Source organism: Physella acuta, unplaced genomic scaffold, assembly GCF_028476545.2.
Source record: "Physella acuta isolate Inbredline_101_S28 unplaced genomic scaffold, ASM2847654v3 ptg000777l, whole genome shotgun sequence".
NCBI classification, from domain to species: domain Eukaryota; kingdom Metazoa; phylum Mollusca; class Gastropoda; family Physidae; genus Physella; species Physella acuta.
In genome coordinates, this window is record NW_026732295.1 from 318343 (window position 1) to 342418 (window position 24076).

Consider the following 24076-nt stretch of genomic DNA (forward strand, 5'->3'; position numbering starts at 1 on the left):
TTTCCCCGAAACACATCTATCTCCTACCCCTGAACGAAATGAAGTCATATTGCAAAAATATAGACCTGCCATTATTTTTACGATTGAGCTAAAAGAACAGACATGGTAATTTTAGAATATTAACTTTTCATCTGACATAGAACGCAACAATATGCCTTTTCCAGAACACGCTCAAACCACAGTAACATTGTGACAACACGACATCATGGACAATTTAACATTGTGACAACACAACATCATGGACAATTTAACTTTGTGACAACACCACATCAAGGACAATTTAACATTGTGACAACACGACAATTTAACATTGTGACAACACGACATCATGGACAATTTAACATTGTGACAACACAACATCATGGACAATTTAACTTTGTGACAACACCACATCAAGGACAATTTAACATTGTGACACCGCGACATCATGGACAATTTAACATTGTGACAACACCACATCAAGGACAATTTAACATTGTGACACCGCGACATCATGGACAATTTAACATTGTGACAACACCACATCAAGGACAATTTAACATTGTGACAACACGACAATTTAACATTGTGACAACACCACATCAAGGACAATTTAACATTGTGACAACACGACATTATGGACAATTTAACATTGTGACAACAGGACAGAATTTTGTTTTAAAACAGATGACTAGAAACTGATAAACACGATAGTATTCAACACAAATATTGCTAAAACGTGTTTTTTTCACACATGTGAAATTAAAAGAAAACGTACCTTTTTCACAGAAGTCTCCAGTTTTGCCAGGAATACACTCCTTACATCTACCATCAACATTGTCACAAGACTGATTCAAGCAGTTCATGCTACAGCTGGCCTTACAATCTACACCGTAGAATGTTTCTCTACATGCTGGCGACATAGATTTCAATACGTTTTTAAACTGTTAAAACATAGGCTACAGGTTGACAATAAATGACAATTTTAAAAAAAAATTGGCTACATAGGCCTACTTGGTTTGTGCCTATTGGCGGTACTAAGTAGGACATAAATTCTGAGGTAGTAGGTACATGGTACGAAGGTAAAAACATGATAATTGATCAATTGTGAAACAGCATAGACAGTCAGGTTACACACAGGTTTAATGAAAGTGTGAAAATATTACACAAAAATATAATCGTGTTCAAATCAGCAAAAATACCGTGTGTAAATAAAACGAGGAAACCTCTCACATAATTATAAAGTTTATTGTAAACTTAGTGAAAGATATCAGCAATCTCGATGACTCTACCGTTTGTACAAGTTGCTCCTTCATATCCTGGTTTACATTGACAAGTTCCATCTGTTGCCTTACAAGTCGTGTTGCAATGACTGGAGCAGGTACTGGAACAGTTCATTCCGTAAAAGCCAGCCTTACATTCTGTTTTAAATAACCAAAGTTGCATTAGCACAAAAGTATTTTTACTGTTAAGTTAAGATAAAAATAATTTACATAAAAAATGAATATAAAAGTAAAGACTATTGACTATTTTAGGATTACCCTCTTGGCAGTTTGGAGGCATGTACCCAGCTTCACACCCATTGGTGCAGACACCAGTCACGTGATCACACTGTGTACCATAACATCTCAGATCACAGTAGTTGGCGCAATCTTTACCATACTTGCCAGATGGGCAGGCTGAAACATGTAAAGTGATACAGGTCAAGTGAGATTGTTTTAAATTTAGATTTTAATAAATAATATTGAATTCATAAAACTAAACGATGCACCTACATGCAAACCCATACACACTCACACAAACATGAACACACGCTGACAATAGATATATTTATCTCTCTCTTCTCTCGCTCTCTCCTTATAATAATGTATGCATGTATATATTTATATTGATTTTTAAATATGTAGTTGATTTAAATAATAAAACATATGGTTACAATAATTTAAACTTCATTTATTTATATTGAAAAGATGTCATATATATATATATATATATATATATATATATATATATATATATATATATATATATATATATATATATATATAACCTATATATATATATATATATACATATACATATACAACAAAAAATATATATCTATATATATGTATGTATATATAAATATATATATATATATATATATATATATATATATATATATATATATATATATATATATTTATATATACATACATATATATATATATATATATATATATATATATATATATATATATATATATATATATATATATATACATACATATATATATATATATATATATATATATATATATATATATATATATATATATATATATATATATATAATGTTTGCATTTATTTATCGAAAACAATAATTTTAAGTAAACAAAAAAGTGTGTCATTAAATTTAACATCATTTCACACATTACAAATATAATCTTTGGATATATAATGTTAAAACATAAAAATTAAGCGACAGATATAGCAATCTATGAATTTGAGTAAATAAATAATGTTAGTTTATTTTAGCATACAATGTAACTGAATCAAATATTAAGTTCACGAAATATAGTACAAAGAAACCAGCGTTAAAATTACATGTTTGGTAAGCTAGATCTGTTCGTGTTAAATAAGATATAATATAAGAAGAAGAAGATATAGTATAAAAAGTATAAGAAGCAAACACTGTGATAATGTTAACACTATTTTGCATACCTAATTATTATTGTTAGCAAATAAACAAATTATATTTTTATTATATTTTAGTTTCTAAAAATTTAAATTACATGGCATTATATTAACGATGAATATATTATAGTGTTAAATAATGAACAATGAAGCTGTGTAAAAACAACAGACATAATTGTGACAAATCTTTGTCACACAGACTATCCAGTGACAGCACCAATTTCCTGACCTTGGTCACACTTTAGGCCCGTCCAGCCCGGCTTGCAGCCCATACAAAACCCGAACGTGCACACGTCGTCATGGCAATGTTCTGGACATTTGCTTGTACACTGCGAACCCCATAAACCCGCGGGACATCCTGAAATACAAATTCACTAAGTCAGTGGAGCTTAAACAGGTAGACTACCAATTTTATTCAATGAATTAAAGTAAAATAAATTTCTAAGAAGTGCTTATTCAATTACTGCATAAATTCTATCGTTTATAAATACAAAGCTTAGTGTTTTAGTTAATACTTGCTTGATACAGAATGTTAGTAAGATAAGAGTAAAGCTGTTTTTTATTTATAATTTTTAAAATTTAAATGACCAGCCGATACCTCTTTACATTATCTTATTCTTTTGATTGGTGTCATGGGACTTAATTCTTGATTGGTGTGATTTCAGATGTATTTTTTTTTTACAGAACTAATGTTTGTAGTACGACATGTAGTATAACTATTAATGGTTATTGTGTCAGAAGATTTTTACCCATGAAAACTGACTTGAACGTTAGATGACTATACGTCATACTATTGATGTGTGTGGTGGTAGAGGAAATACAGCTAGGCAGAATACAAAATATGTCGTATGGTTGTGCTGTTTAACTTTGTGTGAGCACTTGATAATTATATTGACAATTATAGTTATCCGGAAAACTACGAAATTGAATACACACATTTCGGCTGTTATATAAAAGCTTAGAAAACGAAAGTAATATGGCATTCGTTTTATGAAACAAATAAATAAATATATGCAACATTTTACAATATATAATTTTACGTGTAGGCCTATATAATTGAAGTATGTTGCCGACCACTGTTTAACATAAATATTCATTTCTATTTCAAACGTATGTATTACTCCGATAGACTTGTAACTCATATCAAAACATGTTATTTGAAAATTCAGAAAACAAATACAAGAAATTACCTGGTGCTGGGGTGGTCGACATTCTCCTTGCTCAGCTTAAACTAGAAAACTCGTTGTTTAGTCTTCTCGTTAAACAATCCAGAGAAGGCGAAGAAAGTCACGTAATCACATAGTAAAGAACAAAATATCCATTAGAAAAAAACACGTGCTAATTTCGTTCATTTATGGCCTGCACATAGCGTGTACCATCGAATGAAATAAAAAACGATCTGAATATTGACACGTGACACACACTTTGAAAAGTTGAGGCTGAAAGTGTTCAGCACTTTAATGGCTACATTTCTCTACACAACATTAGGCTACATTTCTCTACACAACATTAGGCCAGCCAACAGCTCTGGCCATAGGGCTGTTTGCTGTACATGATGTATGGGGGCGCCGTGAGCCCCAGGTGAACGAGGGGATGTGTCACTCGGCCTGACCTCAGGATTGATGAATTAGCGCGGTGGGCTCGGAGATTTATCTACCTACTTTGGGGGGGGGGGGGGGGGGGGGACTAGGTCGTTTTGTAGAGGGTTTAGTATTTCACTTAAAACTGTTAATGGGGAAAACAAACAGAAATATGTTATGAATTACCGATTTCAAAAGCCGAAATGGAAAAACAAATATACCTACACAAACATTACCACACACATAGGCGCAAAAATATATATATAGCTTACGTATATATACATATATATATATATATATATATATATATATATATATATATATATATATATATATATATATATATATATATATATATATATGCAATTTTTTAACTACTATAATAATTCTGTAGTGAGGAATATGATTGCATTGCTTTAATTTTAATAGCCTGTATACCTAATATTTTAATGTTCATAAAAACAATTTAAAACTTCGGATTTCTTACATTCGTTAATTTGTCTTGGCGTCAGCCAGTGCAAAAATTACCAAATAACCTCAGGCGATAATCAGGCAACTGGGAGGGTCAGGTAATGTAATTACAGACACATCAAACATCGGTGTTTAAAGTTAATGATTTGTTTTTTAAATCATCACTAAATATGTTTTTTTTTGTTGTTTCTTAGTCTGATCTAAATTCAATAGAGTAGTTTTAGGCTTGCAGGGTAAACACTCGTTCTCCCTCCTTTGATGCAACACATTTGTTCTGTCCTTAGGGTCAACACCTTAGCTCCATCATTAGGGTCAACACGTTAGCTCTATCCGTAGGGTCCGTAGCTTAACTCCATTCTTAGAAACACCTTAGCTCCATCCTTTGGATCAACAACTTTGCTCCATCCATAGAGTCAACCCATAGCTCCAACATTAGGGTCAACACCTTAGCTCCGACATTAGAGCCAACATCTTGGCTCCAACATTAGAGCCAACACCTTAGCTCCATCATTAGAGCCAACACCTAAGCTCCATCCAAAAGGCCAACAACGTAACTCCAACATTAGGGTCAACACCTTAGCTCCATCATTAGGGCCAACACCTAAGCTCCATCCAAAAGGCCAACAACTTAACTCCAACATTAGGATCAACACCTTAGCTTTATCATTAGGGTCAATACCTTAGCCCATTATTAGGGCAAACAACTTAGCTCCATCCATAGGGCCAACAACTTAGCTCCATTCATAGGGCCAACAACTTCCTTTAGATCAACACCTAAATTCTATCCTTGGGGTCAATACCCTAGCCCCATCCTATAGGTCAATAGCTTTTTCAATCTAATCGGTCAACGCCCTTGTTCCATGAATAAAGTCATTAAATTAGCTCCATCTTGTGGGTCAACACCATTGTTCCATGATTAGAGTCATTACCTTAAATCTATCCTTTGTTTAATGTCAGCTGGCAGCATGAAAACGTGTTAACAGTTTTTCTTTCTATTTGCCTTCAACACCTGGAAATGGCAGTAACGTTTGTGTTGTAGAGATAGTTGATCCAAGCGTAGTCTAGAAAAACTTTGTTTTTAAACAGCTCAAGACAACCCACACTCGTCAATTGTATGTATCCTCACGTCGTGATTCCATGGGTACATCTGATGCTGGTTCAACGGTTCAGGAGAATTTTTGAGTCGTTTTTAAAACCTTGCATTTTTTCGCGTGGTGAAAGTTGCAAGGAGATAATCGATTGCTGTAAACCACGACCGACAGGGTTTTAAAGACCACAATATTTACTCCTGCGAGATTAATTACAGGTAGGCCTATGAATCAAATAAACTGGACTTAAAGTATTGTTACCCTACCAAACCTAACGATCTATTGGGCAAGTGAAGTAGAGTTCACCTGTTTCTGTGAACTCTGCATTTGAAGGTATGTTGTGGTCAGCACTATGCCCAGCCGCCTTTACTTCCCAAACGTGAGTTAGGTACCCATCAGAGTTGGGTGGACTCAGGGACGGTCTGGTGACGAACCCCGATTCGAACACGAGACCTACGGATTAGCAGTCTAGCTTTCTATGGGGCGGCGTGGCCTAGCGGTTCACGGAATTAAAACCTTTGATGTTACGGATTTTAATTTTCACATTATTTTTTTTACAAACTTGTGTAAGTTAAAGCGTATTGAAACTTAAAACAACATATAAAATTCAAAATGAAAAAAAAAACTTACTGGCAATACATCCTTCACCATAGAAACCAGCTCTACAACCAGACGGACATCCGCCTGTACTGACCAAGCATGTCTCAGATGTGACGTCACAGTTACACGAGTACTCACAGTCTCGGCCAAACTTGCCGTGCTCACAGATGGAGTCTGGTGGGATACAGATGTAGGGAAATATGTTCACAAAATATGCTTTAACAAAACATAGCCTTAGCCTACGAGTCAGCCAATTAGACAATTGGTAGAGCTCTTTATGCTAAAAACCTAAAACTCTTGTCTTAAAAGTTAAACAATAAGTTAATTGTAAAAAAGAATAGCCGGCACGTGCAATGCCCATTAATCCAGTCAGACAGTCGAGGATAAGAAGCCAAGCTTTGTTCACACCTATCTCGAGTGGTGACCCTGTGACCCGATGGAGCAGTTGACCGTTCTGGTGCTAGACAAGAACTGTCCGTTTACTTAACACATGCAGCCTGCTTTATCTGATGGTTTCAACATTACACAACACATTGTTTCTCACCTCCGTAAATTTCAACCTCACATAAAGTAAGAATCTTGGATGAGTTGACAATACTAATTTCAACGGAATTAATGTCTCTGTTTGTGTTGTTGTGAAGGACAGTATAGACTGGCTGTATGGTGTTTGGATCCTGGTAAGAAAACACTTCTCCTTTGCTGTTGCTTGATTTTAATGTAAAGTTCCTTAGCCGATCAGCGTTGTCTGTTAAATATATATAAAAAAATTCATTTTTAGAAACATTATTGATTATAGCCACCGTTGTTGAGAAATCAGAACTAGAGTTAAGTACTACTTCCAGTCACTGGAAACCACTCAAATTTGACAGAAAGCAGCGAATAAGATCACATCACCATGTATGAAAGTTTTTCCCATGCTTTTGTGAGATCGCTCACTGACGTAAGTGAAGAGAATGTAAGGTATAAAAGGGGAGCGCAAGGTAAACTAAGGGTGCTTGCCTATGTCTGTGTAGTAAGATGTAAGATGTCACCACGTCAATTTGTTTCTAGATTGTAATATGATAGTAGTTTCTACTACTGTGGATTATTGTCATTATTCTTGTGGATCTATGTAAATAAAGTTGAAACTTAAAAGTATTTTTTATCGTGTTCCTGAATAAAAGAACCCACAATAACGACCGTATTGTCATATCATACAGAATACGAGCTGTTACATTCAAGAGAAGTAAAATGGTACTCAAGTTATGGTTTGCAGGCCCATACACACACACGTACACAAACACACACACACAGATAGGCATGATTGCAAAACTACATTTTCCTACACCGGAAGGTTGTAAAATGTCATATTTTTCAACATCACAATTGAGATTTTTTCAACATTTACAATACATTCTTTACATTTCGTATTCGATAAAGTAGGAAGGTGAACCACATCGAAAACTGTCAAAATTTAATTTAATTTTTATGCCGGAATACATTGTTCTCTATACCCTTTATACAACAAAATATAAACAAAGTCCCCACATGTGGAGTATAAACTAATACCTTTTCTGTTATAGATGACATATTTGTAAACTGGAAATGTTTTACTCAAAGTTAGGTTCCATTTCGGTATGTCTGTTGTATCTGTATGTGTGCAGCTCTTGACATTTTTAAAGTCTCCACTAGTGTTACCGTCGACAGCGTTCTCGGCATGGGTATCTTTATACTGATAGTTGAGGTCAGTATAAGTTCCTGTCTGTTTTGCCAGTTGTTTTATGGCAACGTTACGTCCTGCGTCAGACAAATTAAACAGTGTAAATATCATAGTATGGGGGCATTATAGTTCTATCATATTCAGTTAATGTATACTAATTAAACACAGCCGCATCTTAATCACTATTATGTTCTTATAGGCAATATATTTACATATGTTATTATGTATATATATATATATATATATATATATATATATATATATATATATATATATATATATATATATATATATATATATATATATATATATATATATTTATTTATTTATTTATAAAACTGACCTCCACTTATAAATAAGGAACATAGACTTGAATTTGAAGACATCTCTATCTTAACTTCCTTCATGTAGATTAAATGGTTACAATGGAAATCTAAAGTTGTTTCGTTAATTACAGTAATAGTGTGGTTGATACACTTTATGGATTCACCTTTGCTGCTGTTTGCTGTAACAGATATATTTGTTTCTGCTTCTGTTAAAAAAACATAGGGTTGTATTAATATTTTATTAATATAAAATATAACTTGAGTTGATTGTTATATTTGGAAAAAAAAGTAAATAATTCATAATTAAGATAAATAAATACATGCGGAGTTAATATATATATATGCTTTAAATTGATTTTAAATATAATGATGCACTTAAATTGGTGACCATAAAACATTACGATGGTCTCGGTCGCAAACTGTCTAACTCAAAAAAATGTAAACTTTTCAGGAGAGACAAAAATCTGATTATTTCTTTGTTGATCGCTCTAATACAAATTTTTTTTTAATAATAGGTGCGAAGAAACTCTCTACCGACTATACTGTAGCATTTTAAAATGAGTTTTGTTAATATTTACAAAATTATAGCAGATTTCAAAGATAGTCGGTTTTGCTCGGTCTAAAACTCTAGCTGCCATAACGTCTATCTGTGCGCGCGCAGACTTAGCTGTTTTGAACCGAGATTTCCGGTCTAAGCAGCGTTCGTTCGTTTTGTCCAATGAACGTGATTTAGTTATGTTTATGTTTTTAAGTTATAATTAACACTTCACAATATTTAGATGATAGTTTTGGGCTCATATTTTAATTGAGTTTATTCTACTTTATGGGGTCAGTTTAATTTTAGTAGATATGTTTTAGTATGGCTTTATCGCTTTCGACTGTTCATTCATTATGGCTGTATTTAGCACTAGACTTGTTAACTGTTGAAGGTTATGCTTTATTTATTACATCTTTCTATTCTCACAGTTTATTTTACTAAATCTGGTGGGTGCTGGGTTTGTAGAATGATAATAGTAAAAATATAAACCTTATTGTCAGATATATTATGAAAGAGACATAACACATTAATCACATTAACAATGACTTAATGTTCACTTATTTTACAAAATTTAACAAAAAATGTGTTTATTTTTTAAATTTATTCTTTAAATAAACGTCACACGAAGAAACATTAAAATGGCAACCTATTTTTAAATGACTTGCTTTTAGGTGCTCATAAATGACAGCTTTTTTTTCTGCTCTTGTACAACTTGTCATAGGCTACAGATGAGATCATAATCTTACGACCCAGCTTAGCAATTGTCAGCTATCTGCTAATTCACTTTAAAAAAGATAGTAGCATCAGGGTTGTACTGCAGTGCACGAATATCTGTCGCATTGAATTCTTGATAGGCCTGACTGGTCTTTTGAGAGCGGCTGGTCTCTTGTATGGTAAGGGGTCATCCTTTTATGACGTCCACATTTTTTTTGGATTTTGGGACCCCCCCCACCCCCCGTCCACAAAAATCCACTTTTTTTTTCTTATACAAGTCCATATGCGTCCACAAAAGTCAGTTTTTTTCGGACCCCCCCCCCCCCCCCTCGCGTGTGGACGTCATAAATGGATGACCCCTAAGAAAGGTCTTTTTGAGAGAGGCTGGTGTCTATTGTCTGTTAGTGAGGCTGGTCTATTGTATGTTACGAATGGTCTGTAGAGAAAGGCTGGTGACAGGTATGGTAAGACTGGTGTGTTGAGAGAGGCTTGTCTATTGTAGGATAAGACTAACCTTTTGAGAGAGGCTGATTTCTTTTATAATAAGAATGGTCTGTGGAGAGAGGCTGGTGACAGGTATGGTAAGACTGGTGTGTTGAGAGAGGCTTGTCTATTGTAGGATAAGACTAACCTTTTGAGAGAGGCTGATTTCTTTTATAATAAGAATGGTCTGTGGAGAGAGGCTGGTGACAGGTATGGTAAGACTGGTGTGTTGAGAGAGGCGTGCCTATTGTATGATAAGACTAACCTTTTGAGAGAGGCTGATTTCTTTTATAATAAGAATGGTCTGTGGAGAGAGGCTGGTCTGTTGATAGAGGCTGGTGTCTTAGAGGGTTATGCTAGTTTGTTGAGATATTCTGCTGTCCTGTATGGCAAGATTGGTCATTTAAGAGTTTGGTCTTTTGTATGTTATGAGTGGTCTGTTGTGAAAGGCTGGTCTGTTGAGAGAGGCTGGTCTGTTGAGAGAGGCTGGTCTGTTGAGAGAGGCTTGTATGTTGAGAGAGGCTGGTCTGTTGAGAGAGGCTGGTCTGTTGAGAGAGGCTGGTCTGTTGTGTTGAGAGAGGCTGGTCTGTTGAGAGAGGCTGGTCTGTTGAGAGAGGCTGGTCTGTTGAGAGAGGCTGGTCTGTTGAGAGAGGCTGGTATGTTGAGAGAGGCTGGTATGTTGAGAGAGGGAGGCTGGTATGTTGAGAGAGGCTGGTCTGTTGAGAGAGACTGATATGTTGAGAGAGACTGATATGTTGAGAGAGGCTAGTCTGTTGAGAGAGGCTGGTATGTTGAGAGAATCTGGTGTGTTGAGAGAGGCTTGTCTTTTGAAAAATTAATAATAAAAGCATTTAGTAAAGACAACTAACCATGTACGCCAAACATTTTTTAACCTACCATAAAAACATTTCTTAACACGTAGATAAACCCTCAATCTAAAGCTAATAGTGAGTCAAAAAAAATTAAATTTATTACACAATCTTATGGAAATATAATTCGAATATTTTGTTTTGATTGATATTTAGATTCTAGAATGAAGACTATTTCAAGGAATTGTGTTAGCCTAAAAAAAATGTAAACAAATCAGTTTGGTTATTGAAAATCTAGAAATAGGCTATATTAAACATATACTATTTGTTTATGATTCTTTAAAATGATAAAACTTAATGGAATAGCTAAACATAATTAATCAAATATCCTTACCTATAAGTACTGTGACTGCTGTGGTGTAAAATTGTGTGATTGCGTTTCCGATGAAAAGTGTACTGACAAATATAGCGATATTCGTTTTGCGCAGAGATTTTTAGCGCTTGAAATAATAGGCGGCTTGTTTAAATGATTATATCTCGATAATCATTCTACAGATTTCTATAATACTTTCAGGCATTATGGGTAATCATACTGGAATTTGATTTATGTAAAAAAAAAGAAAATCGATTTTTTTTAGATAGACGGTTTGCGACCGAGACCATTCGATACGCTAAGTATGACGCTTATTGTTTGACTACTGGTACACTGTTACAGATACAGATATGTTACAGACAAATAAACATGCAGACAGACAAACGGAAATATGAACCGATGAATGGGGAGATGGACGGACGGACGCATGAAGGGATGGATGGACAGATAGACACAAATTGCAACAAAACTCAGTATTTTTTAATGCTAGTAATCTGTTGGTCATGTAGCATATGTTTTATCTAAGGCTATACATTACATACGAATTTACTTTTTTTTTTAATTTTACATTATTTAAAACCGAATATTTCACGGTTTAGTTACATCTCTAATAAAGTTAAAGAGCCACTCACTGTGACTAAACACTAATCTCATCCATGTAAGTATATACTCTCTATTCCACTTGATCTCAACAGGTAAACCTCTTTTTACACAGTTGTCATTATTTTTAAAGGGTGAACTAATTGTGTTTATGTCAGCAATATTCTCTGTGGAAATAAAAGTATTTAAGTAAATGTTTTTAATGTATCATACTTCAGATTATTATTACTATTTTAAAATTTAATTGAATTACAAATCAGAAATATTTATATCAGGTCATACTAATCCTTTACAAAAGTACCGAATTGACAGCTGGGTCCAAACCATTTAGGATCACATCCACTCGTGCACCTTCCGCTATCGTCACATTGTTGGTTATTGCTGCAGTGACATTTATACTGACAGTTGGTACCAAACCAGCCAACATTACATGCTGTAGATAGATATAACACAGATCGACTAAAAAAACACCCTCACATTCCCGCTAAAACCCCAACCACACATTAAACCCAATCCTCTGTCTCACCCCATACACCTAAGTATAGCGACATGTTGGTCAAAATATTATCATGTATACTGAATGCGGGGTGGGGGGGGGGGGGGCAGTGGGAGCATTTTAACGATAAAGGCACCTTTTTTGAATATTAATTAAATACAAATTTAAAAGTTCTGCAACACACAGACACACACAGACACACACACACACACACATACTCTTAGACATACACAAATAACAACAACAACAACAGTTAACACATTACTGAAACTACGGTTTATAGACTATGTTATATACCATAAATATCACATTTTTAACTAATCGCAACTAGATCCATAGCCTTTCTCTTGGCTTTCTTATCGGCGCTTAGCTCAGCGTCAGACATGTGTGTGGTACTTTTTTTGTCACAAGATCTGTCCACTTTAGCGCCTGTACATCTGCTGTTATTTCCGATGCATATAGATCGTCAACCACCTACAGATCAATCTCAAAGTTATTAAACATTTTGGAACCAATTAAAATTAAGTCATTAAAAAAATTACCTTGAGTCGTGACATGCGTCAGTGACAGCATTATAGTGGCGAATATAATCTTGAGTCTAGTTGACATCCTTTACTTGTGATGGTCTTCGCGATAGAGATGTTTTTATGACATAACTGTGATAGTGGTAAGTAATTGTCAGAAGAATGTTAGAAGAAATAGAAGATACGGGTTGTTGGTTTGAGTTGCCAATGATTTTACGTTTTTACGAACCAATACATGAAATTGTGTTTTGATCTGTATTCTTGTTTGAATTTCACACAAGGTCATGAGTTAAATAAGTGAGTTTAATCAGGTTTGAAAATATGCACATTTTTAAGCGGCGAAGAAGAATCGATTTTAAAACATTATCTAAATCAGTCTCTTAATGAATGATCTTAATGTAGGAGCAGTAACTGCAGTTATTTATGAAGTCTTGCTAGTACTTATGTTTAAAAAAGGGAAGACAGTTAACTGCTACTTACAAATCAGCCACTTTGTGGGACTAGTTACAAATAATACGGTTTCTGTTATCAACTAAGTGGTATTGCTTAAAGCAGGGTTAACTTTAAGTACTGTTAAAATCAACAGTAACTCAACTATTCAAAGTGGTGTTAGCAGAAAGACCCCAATGATGATAAAACCTTTGCAATAATTACATTATTTATCGTTTTCTTTTCATAAGTAATGCACAAAGAAATACTCAAGCTGATGTATGTCTTCTTCTTCTTCTTCTTCGTTCTTAATTATTAGTGTTGAAGGGGATCGAGATTTATCTGCCAGTGGGTTTGAACTCGAGACTGTTTCGAATTTATCAACCATGAGCTTTTTGCCGACTCGACCACGCCTCCAACACAATTAAGCGTTACGTGTCAACTGGTTATGCGCCATTGAGGCCATTGACTCCGATTTCAGCCTGCTTTTCTTTTTTGGATTTGCTTCCATAGCCTTTGTCCAACCAAGAACAAACTACAAGGCAGCAGTTGTTTAATTTTGGAGTTGTCTCTCCTAGAAGAGTGGCTGTCCCCAGCTAACGAGCCTCATCTGCCCGAGGGTTCGAACTCGAGACTTTTCGGTTTAGCAACCATGAGCTTTACCGACTCGACCAAGCCGACCCCGCTGATGTATGTAGAAGTCTTTATAAGAAAAATAAAGCGATAGTGATCTCAACTAAACTTTCTCAAATCTATCTATCTATCTATCTATATATATATAATCCTCTTCTTGGAGACGTTAGAAAACAAGCTGTAAGCGCGCCTTGCAATCCCCTCTCTTCCTCTCTAGGAAGTCTGGTGAGCTGTGGTTCAAGCTAAATGTTTACAATCGTAGAGCCGGGTTTAGTGACGGCTATTAGAGGCAGATAATTAGTTTGAAACGATTTTAAACTTAGGGGAGGTAGCTAAGAGGAGGCTGCTTTCACCGGGGGGGGGGGGGGGCTAGGGGGTCGGGGGAAGGAGGGGGGGGGGGGGTTATCGTCCTTAACGACTTACTGATAGTGTTTTAAAGCAAATATTTTCAGTGGCAGCATTGGTACTGTCGAATTCACACATTATGAATGAATAAAAAGTAGAAAATAAAACAACTAAATAGCGGCATATGATACGCCGCGGGTCGGCTCGTGTATATAATTCTCTAAGTTGGACCATGCGGGACACCACCACCACCACGTAAGTACGTCTACCCGACCCCTCCCTCGTTCTCCAGGCATGTGCAGCAGACCATATCACTATCGACCCCACATCCCATCAGTCTGCTGTGCTGTGGCTCACGCCGAATGTTTAAAATCGTAGAGCCGGGTCGAATTAGTGCACAGCTATTAGGGGCAGATAATTTAGTTTTTAAACGATTTGAAACCAAGGGGAGGGGAATATTTTCAGTCGCAGCATTGGTAGTGTCGAATTCACACATAATAAATTGCTGAAAAGTTGAAAAATAAAACAATAAAATAGCGGAGTATGCTACGATGCGGGTCGTACATAACACTACGGGGGATGGAACTCGGGATTTTGACATGATTTTTAATTACTTAAACTTTTTAAAATAAAATAGAATCTCGTAGAAAAATAATCAATTTGCGCACCAAGGGAATAGCAAACAATGTGTGTATACTTGTTAGGAATATTAGTACTTAATATGCGTTTTATTTAAGGAATAGGAAAAAGCTTAAAATATTACTTCCGATCAACGGAAATTACTCAAAATTTGATAGATGGCGGAGAATTAGATCTTTTACTTATTTAAGAAATTTCGTTTATCTACCTCAAACAGTAGGCCTACTCAAGTTAAAAGCTTTTTTTTTAAAAAAAACCAAAGAAGAATAAGTTCTACTTCCGTTTATCGGAAATCGCTGAAAAGTTTATACAGAACTACACATATGATATAAATACTTATATATGAAATTTCATGAACCTAGCTGTAACGGTATTCAAGTTATCTTGTTCACAAACACACACTCACTCTCACACACACATACGCACACAAACATAGTAAAAAAAATTGTAAACCTATGTTTTTCCGATTCAGGGTGTTGTAAAATATCGATATTTGTGTAAATTTCGATTTATATTGTTTGCACGATTACGATGCTTCCTCCATACTTCCTATATAAGAAAGTAAAACCAGTAAAAATAATATTAAATTAAATAAAAATCTGTAGTAAAATATGCCTGAATAAGTTTTATTTAAAAAAATACGTGTCTGCCTTTAATACTATCTAGATAAACTGTGTAGTCGGCGTGCTTGAAGTGGCCAGTTGAACAACAGGCTGCATGCCTGGCAAATGAGTCAAGCACCACTTAGAGAAGACAAGCAGTACAAGCACAAAAACACGCCCTGCTGATGTCTCCATAGATCAGTACTCACATTCTCAGGGGCTTATCTACCATACAAGACATAACTGCTGGGTTAGTTTTTTTATAGAGAGGATGATTTACTTTAAAATTTTCATTACTTGGTCATACTAGTGTTTTCGCGAGATAAAGAGTTTTTTATTTTTTAAAGGGGAGTGATCTCCCCTTATCGAAAAATCTTATATAACACTAAGGGGGATTGTAACTCGAGATTTAGACATAATTTTTACAAGCTTTTATTAAACTGGCTTCCTCTGTCTGTCTTTTGACAGTCTGTCTGTCGTCAGTCTGTCGTCATAGATCGAAACGCCGTTGAGAAATCTCGGGCACTTCTAACTGACATATTTCATTCAAAGTTGGCAAGTGGGTCAAGACCTGAAGGCATTGCAACCCAAAGGCGTAGCGAGGGGGGGGGGGGCGGGGGAGGACATATGTCCCCGGGCGCCGACCTTGGGGGGGGGGGGGGGGGTGCAAATCGAAAGTTTGAGGGGGGCGCAAATTGAAAGTTTGTCCCCAGGCGCCGGGAAGGGTCGCTACGCCTCTGTTGCAACCTGACATTAAATTTGACTTAATTGGTTGCCTAATTAATTTTTTATGAATTAATTAAAAATATGTCCAAATTAGTAGGCTCCCTTGTCCAACTATCATACGGGCATGTAGTAAATAAAAAAAAATTAAAATACTGAAAAGAAAATATAAATAAACCGTGAGTGATCTCCCCTAAACTTTCTCGAATATTCTTATATAAAATAACAGGGGATGGGAACTCGGGCTATAGACATGATTTTTAATCCATTTTAAATACTTAAAGTTTTAAAAATAGAATAAAATCTCGTAGACAAATTAATTGCACACCAAGTGAACGCCAAATAAAAAAGCGCATAATAGTGCGCAATATTATTAGTACTTTTATAATTTACATTCGTTTTTTGAGACTTCGGAAGTAGCGTAAAGTACTACTTCCATTCAACGGAAATTACTCAAAATTTAACAGAAGGTAGAGAATTAGATCTTTTACTTACATGTGAAATTTCATTTATCTATCTGAAATAGTACTCAAGTTATAGGCTTTTGAAAAATTCAAAGTAGGAAAAGTACCACTTCCGATTATCGGAAATCGCTCAAAAGTTGATACGGATCTACGATTTTGATAAAATACTAATATATGAAATTTCATCAACCTAGCTGTAACGGTACTCAAGTTATCGTGTTTACACACGGACAGACAGACAGACACACAGACAGACACACAGACAGACACACAGACATACGGACAAGATTGCAAAATTATGTTTTTCCGTATCAGTGAGGTGTAAAACGTCGAGATTTGTAAAAATCTCGATTTTTTTTTTGCACGATTACAAGACTTTCTCTATACTTCGTATATACGAGAAAGTAAAAACGATTCAATAACAAGCTTTAATGTAATAATGCACTAAAAAGTTTTATTGTTTGGTAATCTATCAAGGAAAGTAAATGGTACTAGAGGAATAAAGGGAAGTTAGTTATAGACAATTTACGTTTTGGTGAAGGGTGATACATTTTCTTTGATTTTGTTTATTTCACATGACGTTAATTAAAATGATAAGTTTGAAAAATGAAACTTGTTTTACAAAACCATCAATGTAATTTTTTTTATTAATTGAAATAATAATCTCTTTAAGAATTTTACACTGGCGATCAAATCGATTTTTTAAAATTATATGAATTTCTACAAAGGGTCCGCTACATACATACAGAAACACAGATTCTATTTCAACTTAATATATTAGATATTATATATATATATATATATATATATATATATATATATATATATATATATATATATATATATATATATATATATATATACACATATTATTATTCACAGTGTCTAAGAGATGTTGACCATTAAAGATGAAACCCGACTATATATTGTGATATTTAAACTTAGTGACTGCGACACGTAGAGAATTGTGTATAACGAATAAGACATGGCATATAGTTTGTTACTTTGTATGAACAACTCGTAGGTAACTTGTGGGCATACCCGACCCTAACAAAATTATAACTCACTCAAGATTTACCTCCAATACTCTGTCAATGTAATAACATGTTTGATGTAAGTGTAATATATAATGCTTAATATGTAATTTTTTTTTCTTTTTCGAATTTCAAAATTTGAATCTAGAATATGTTGAATAATTATAAAGACAAAAGTGTTAAAAGCATAAATATATGATGAGCAGCAATAGTTTCATTGTGGCTGATGATCTAAGGTTTTCGACAAATAACGGATGCAAAGATTTACACTTGTTATTTTTATGTGGGAAGTAGTGGGCATCATTATAATGAATCAGTTGTCAGCCTTTATTTAGTTAAACAAATATATTTCTGTGTCCTTCATCAATCACCGCTTAGAAATGAGGTTCGAACTTTGTATATATGCTTCGATTTAATTGTTCGCTGAGCTGTTTTTTAGAGTATACTTTATATGCTCGTTAATGTTATGTGTTTCTTCAAATAGCTTAGCATACTATTAAACATTGTTTAACATAGAATTCATAAAGTATTCAGATGAGATATATTTAAGCTTTTCTTTTTTAACTCTATTATCGAACGTTTACAATTATCGATAGCATTAATCATGTATTCTAAGGGAGCTATTTGGAATTGATTAAATAAATTAGAGATATTAATTTTAAATGTTACTTGTTTAACAATTACTATACACATAAGTATATAACACAATAGTTGTAAATGTAGACTCTAAATTCATAACAATGATGTACAGTTGATTAAAAATCTATATTAAGACCTAGTTGAATGTATGTCAGAGGGGAGGGGGTGTGGTTATTAAAAAAGGACTTCTGCGAGGAAAACAACATTAATTTCGGCTTTAGAAAACTTAGACTGTACGTTTAATAGAATTCTTTTAAATCCTTAACACAATAGCAAGTATATGCTGCTAATTTAAACTAGCCGGCTAATTTGGTGCTTACTAAATATACTAAATGGCGAGTCTCTGATTCAATTGATCTCTCATGTAACCTTCTTAGCGAGTAGATTTGTAGTTAAGTTTCTTATTTTATATAGGCTTTCGAATAAATTTGGTAACTGTTACATAAAAGATTGGATGAAACAGCTTAATTAAGGAGATAAAATAACTCAATCATTGACCTTATTAACTCTAAATTGGGCTCTGTGTTTACCTGTGTTAGCCAATGCTTCAAGAATCACACGTGTGTAGCAACACACACTCTCTCGCTCTATAAATGATAGCTGCCAAAGCTGACCTGACCTATCACATTACATTACAGGAAAACCAGGAACTAAACACGATTCCCTCCCCCTACCTCTGTACTTATAATTTGTTAGTTTACTGTCGAAGTTATACACGCCCCACCAAAAAAAAAAAGTTTTCCCACACGTCAAAATTTGATGTTTAGTTTTGTTAAATTATCAAGTATACGATACTTTGTGGCGGAATGATGTTTCTGACACACTTATTTGTGAGGTGCTAACCTATTTTATTCGTTGTTTGTATTTTAACCCAGGAAGCTATATCGTCTACATTCAAAGCAGCCAATTATACTTCACAGCTTCCTCTCTCTATGACAATCTAAACTGTCTGAATAGAGCTATCTACAAGATGTTTAAATAGCTCTTACCGTTAATGATCCAACATATTAGAGCACACTTCCAAAGAATTATCAACTTCTTTTGGCATACAAATATACCTGCATCCACGTCATACCAATGTGGGTCACTGTAATCCCAGATCCACTTTCAGTTGTGTCCTGGTGTTGAGGGGGGGGGGTAATTGTTGTAGACGCGGGCGGGGCGGTCCACGAGGATATTCGCGAGCAATTAAGTGTTAACGTCAGCCCGTGGGAATGTCACCGACAGCCCTCACGTCGACTTGTCAAGGTTTGCGACTCTGTCATGTGATTACGCCAGGACACATCTAGATCTACGTCTGTGTTAGTGCTGACCCAAGAGGTTAGGGGTTGGCTTAGTATTTGCACTAATCACTTTCTTTAGTCGTTTGATTCAGCTAGGTAATGTTGACAACAGGGTCTGATGTAGGTCTACACAAACAGAATCGGCTGTATCATATACTTATGACTACTGATAATATATATATATATATATATATATATATATATATATATATATATATATATATATATATATATATATATATATATATATATGTATGTATGTATATTGAAATCGACCGTCCAAAGGCCTAATAAGAAGCCATTGAACAGATTGCTGGTGTTTGTATAAAGTTACAAATTATGAAATAATCTAAATTTGTTTTAAATCAAAAAGAAAGTTTAAAATCAGTCAAATGTAGTATTATCACTGACGTTTATTGTAAAGACTAAGCATGCTGCCCAGCTTCGCTTAGGCTTTCGGAAACATTGAGAATTTGAATGCTTAATTAATTCGACCATATAAGGCGCCGATCAGTCGAGGTCAGTTTTGACCCCCTCATCGTAGACTTTTCGGCCAACCGGCCAACGTGTTCTGACGCCCCAAGGCAAGATCCTGCCAAATTTGAAGCGCCTGCGGCGCCGGGAAGTGCCCTATCGGGCACCCGACAACTTAGCTTTATAGATCATCTAGATCTAGATCTAGAAACTCTAGATCTATATGATCTAGAATCTCTAGATCTATATGATCTAGAATCTCTAGATCTAGATGATCTAGAATATCTAGATCTAGATCAATATCTAGATCTAGAATCTCTAGATCTAGAATCCAAATAGATAAAATAATTTGTTTAAGTTTAGGCCGAGAAAATCGTATTGTATACATTTCATAGCGTACATAGCTCTAAATCATATTTGAATGAAATAGTTCATTTCTTTTTATTCTAAACTCGGAAGATGACGTCATCAGTTTCGTGCTCTTTTTTAGTGTAAACAATAAGCGACGTCATTGTTAAATGCGTTCTTGTCCCAAGTTTAAACACTTTTCCGGTTGCATAAATAATACTGTTTCTCTACATTCGAATACGCCTTTATTTTTCATTTTTCTTCTTTAAATAACATTGTGGTTATACATTTAAAACATCTAACATATTATTTTCAACAAAAGTCCGTATAAAGGTATCCATATATAGCTGCCGATTCTGACGTGATGTCCGGCGAAAATATTTTGCGGACAGACAGAGAGAGAGAGAGAGAGAAGAGCGCACATGGCCTTTTATATATTAGGATATGCAAGCACTAGGAACATGGCGTCTGTTTATTAAATGGTCTAATACAATAAACCTGTAGTTAGGGTGTTTGTTTTTCATGTTATTATTCTCTTGCTCGTGTTTATTAATATTTTGATTGCATGCTATGATTCAACTGTAAATTCTGGTATATTCGACATATAAACTGTTATATTTTCATCTTTAACCTTAATGTCAAAATGTATAGGCCTACCTGTCAAATACGTTTACCGTTTACAGCCCTACTGTTTACATGTAATATCTGCCTGTTCTGTTTCCGTGTCTGAATGTACCTGTGTATCCAATACATCTCCTTCTATCCTGTTTTTATTTTTCTCTTCTTTGTTTTTAGAATTGCTGTCAGCTTTTACCTTGATATGAGAGCCTATAAATCCTTTTTGTTTTCTAGTTCTGCCCTAAAAGTGTGCCTAGTACATGTCTATGTCATCAGTTGTACTCTCTAATTAGCCCTTACATCTGCCATGTTTGTTTGTTTCAGTTATTTCTCTCCCCTCCCCCCCCCCCCCCTCCCATGTTGGTGTGTCACCTTTAACCTTAAATTCGTCATACATTCTCTCCCTTTCACACTGCGGTGCAGGCCAGGCAATCTTACGTTGCACAAGCACAGGCCTACATCCGCAGTTAGTCAGGATGTGGGTTGTGTGAGGGTAAACCACCCTTTGTTTGGTTATGCTTCCTTTTGTCACACAAGACACATTATGTTTTGTTATAGTTACAACGTCAACTCTTTACTGATATATTAAACAGTAACACATATATTCTACTTATAAAATAAAGAATTGCATTATGGCTGACCTTAGTGTACTGAGGCGGACATAATAATTGGAATTTGATACATTCTGATACCACTCGCATGCTCTACCGCTTTATGCCACCATCATTCTAACCATTTCTTACACAGTGAGTTTCCTGAGTAATTACTTTCAGCAGAAATTATACTCACAATGAAAAACGATTTCACTAAAAAAATTTTATTAAAGACAACCTTCATCTAATAACATGAACAATACTAATTAGGAGATCGCAATTGAAAATCGAAATTTAAGCATTTATCACATACATACCCGGCCTCAATGTTAATAAACAACCTTGCAAAGTGTTATACTTGAGTGTGTAAAATACTTTTTATGATGTTAGTTTAGCTCATGAATCATAGATTTTCACCTTTAGACTATTAGACCGGAATGAGACTTGAACTTTGCTTTTGATTACAGTAAAATTTGTAGTTGTTTAAAATGTGCTCACAAATATACACTGACTCCATAATTGAACCAGCCATGTTTTATAATATTAAAAGAAAGTCATAGAGTCTTAAAACTTCATAATCTAAAAATGTAATAAAAGCCAGACAACGATTTGCAACAAATAGTTACTATTAGGACTGGTAAAATAAGTATTTAATAGCCCTTTTTGTCACAAACAGTTCCTCTTCAAGTACCCAATCTAATTCAGTGTGGAGGTAAAAAAAAAACAACCACCACTTGCTTATTTAGATTATAGGTTCATAGATAATGTAACAACCATCATACAGTATTACTATTTTGTTGTTCGCTTTTAGGTTGAGACAGAGCTACATACTGTAACATATAAAGTAAAATAAACCACAAATGTTCTCATTATGAACAGCGTGAAACGACATAATTATTTGTAATTAACCTTTCACATCCTATTTAAAACATCCTATTTGAAGTATTGTTGACACAGCCCTAATGACTATGACGAAGGATCTGCCTATAAAAGCCTCAAGGTGTTGTCGTCATTAAATCAAGCGTTGTTTTTACTTCCTGGTAGCAGTCGGGCACGTTGAAGAAAAGTGGACGCTTGTTGTAAACAGCTTCGGCTACTGGACGGGCTATTTTTAGGCTCATTAGATCTTGATAAGGTTGGCCTGATAATTAGGTCATCTTGTGACGCGGACTGTGTTGTGTTTTATTGTCAGACAGACAACTGTATGTGTCACGTAGTAAAGTGTGTAGTACTCCACTGTATGTGTCACAAATTAGTGCGTGTAGTACTCCACTGTATGTGTCACGTAGTAAAGTGTGTAGTACTCCACTGTATGTGTCACAAATTAGTGCGTGTAGTACTCAACAGTATGTATCACATATTAGTGTGTGCAGTACTCGATTGCATGTGCCATATAGTAGTGTGTGTAGTACTCAACTGTATGTGTCACAAATTAGTGTGTACAGTACTCAACTGTATGTGTCACACAGTAGTGTGTGTAGTACTCAACTGTATGTGTCACAAATTAGTGTGTGTAGTACTCAACTGTATGTGTCACACAGTAGTGTGTGTAGTACTCCACTGTATGTGTTACACAGTAGTGTGTGTAGTACTCAACTGTATGTTTCACACAGTAGTGTGTGTAGTACTTAACTGTATGTGTTACACAGTAGTGTGTGTAGTACTCAACTGTATGTTTCACACAGTAGTGTGTGTAGTACTCAACTGTATGTTTCACACAGTAGTGTGTGCAGTACTCAACAACTGAATGTGTCAGGCAGTAGTGTTTGTAGTACTCAACAACTGAGTGTGTAACACAGTAGTGTGTGTACTACTCAACCAGTGTGTGTGACCACTTCAGGGAGTTGTGTGTCACACACTAATGTGTGTTGTACTCAGAGTATTGTGCATTACACCCAGCGTACTATGTAGTTCGCACAGAGTTATTTTCGTATTTTAACCATATTAATTTTCCTACTTTATTTATCGTAATTCGCACTACATCTACATTCTATTAATACATTAGTACTATTAATACTATAAAAACAGTATAGTGTACTGCACCATTGGTTAAGGTGTGTATTTCAACTGGAGTTAAATGTATACTTCATACATAGTACTTTACACAGTATATACTTCATTAAGAATAATGCACTTCACTTGAATTTCGCTTCATCTCAGCACTGATTTAATATTGTCGGTTTAAAATTATTCATAAAGATATTCTCTACTGTTTACTGTCGTATTGTGTATTCAAATACATACCTAGCTCATTTGTTTAAAAATACATTCGTAATGTAAAATAGTTTTTTCATCT

General features: G+C 34.8%; 1 protein-coding gene across 1 annotated transcript in view; it reads right to left on the reverse strand.

The window, feature by feature from the left end:
• LOC131950689 (uncharacterized) overlaps nt 1-19604 on the reverse strand; it is a 34416-nt gene extending 14812 nt beyond the window's left edge. Inside the window, exons 1-11 of the mRNA XM_059312915.1 lie at nt 19454-19604; nt 12975-13088; nt 12238-12369; nt 11969-12103; nt 8437-8625; nt 7943-8170; nt 6939-7139; nt 6425-6568; nt 1521-1658; nt 1272-1400; nt 758-892 (exon numbers count right to left, since the gene is read on the reverse strand). Coding sequence (XP_059168898.1) covers nt 758-892; nt 1272-1400; nt 1521-1658; nt 6425-6568; nt 6939-7139; nt 7943-8170; nt 8437-8625; nt 11969-12103; nt 12238-12369; nt 12975-13041 — 1498 coding nt within the window. The 5' untranslated portion in view covers nt 13042-13088; nt 19454-19604. The remainder of the gene's footprint in view (nt 1-757; nt 893-1271; nt 1401-1520; nt 1659-6424; nt 6569-6938; nt 7140-7942; nt 8171-8436; nt 8626-11968; nt 12104-12237; nt 12370-12974; nt 13089-19453) is intronic.
• Between the last annotated feature and the right edge of the window lie 4472 nt (nt 19605-24076).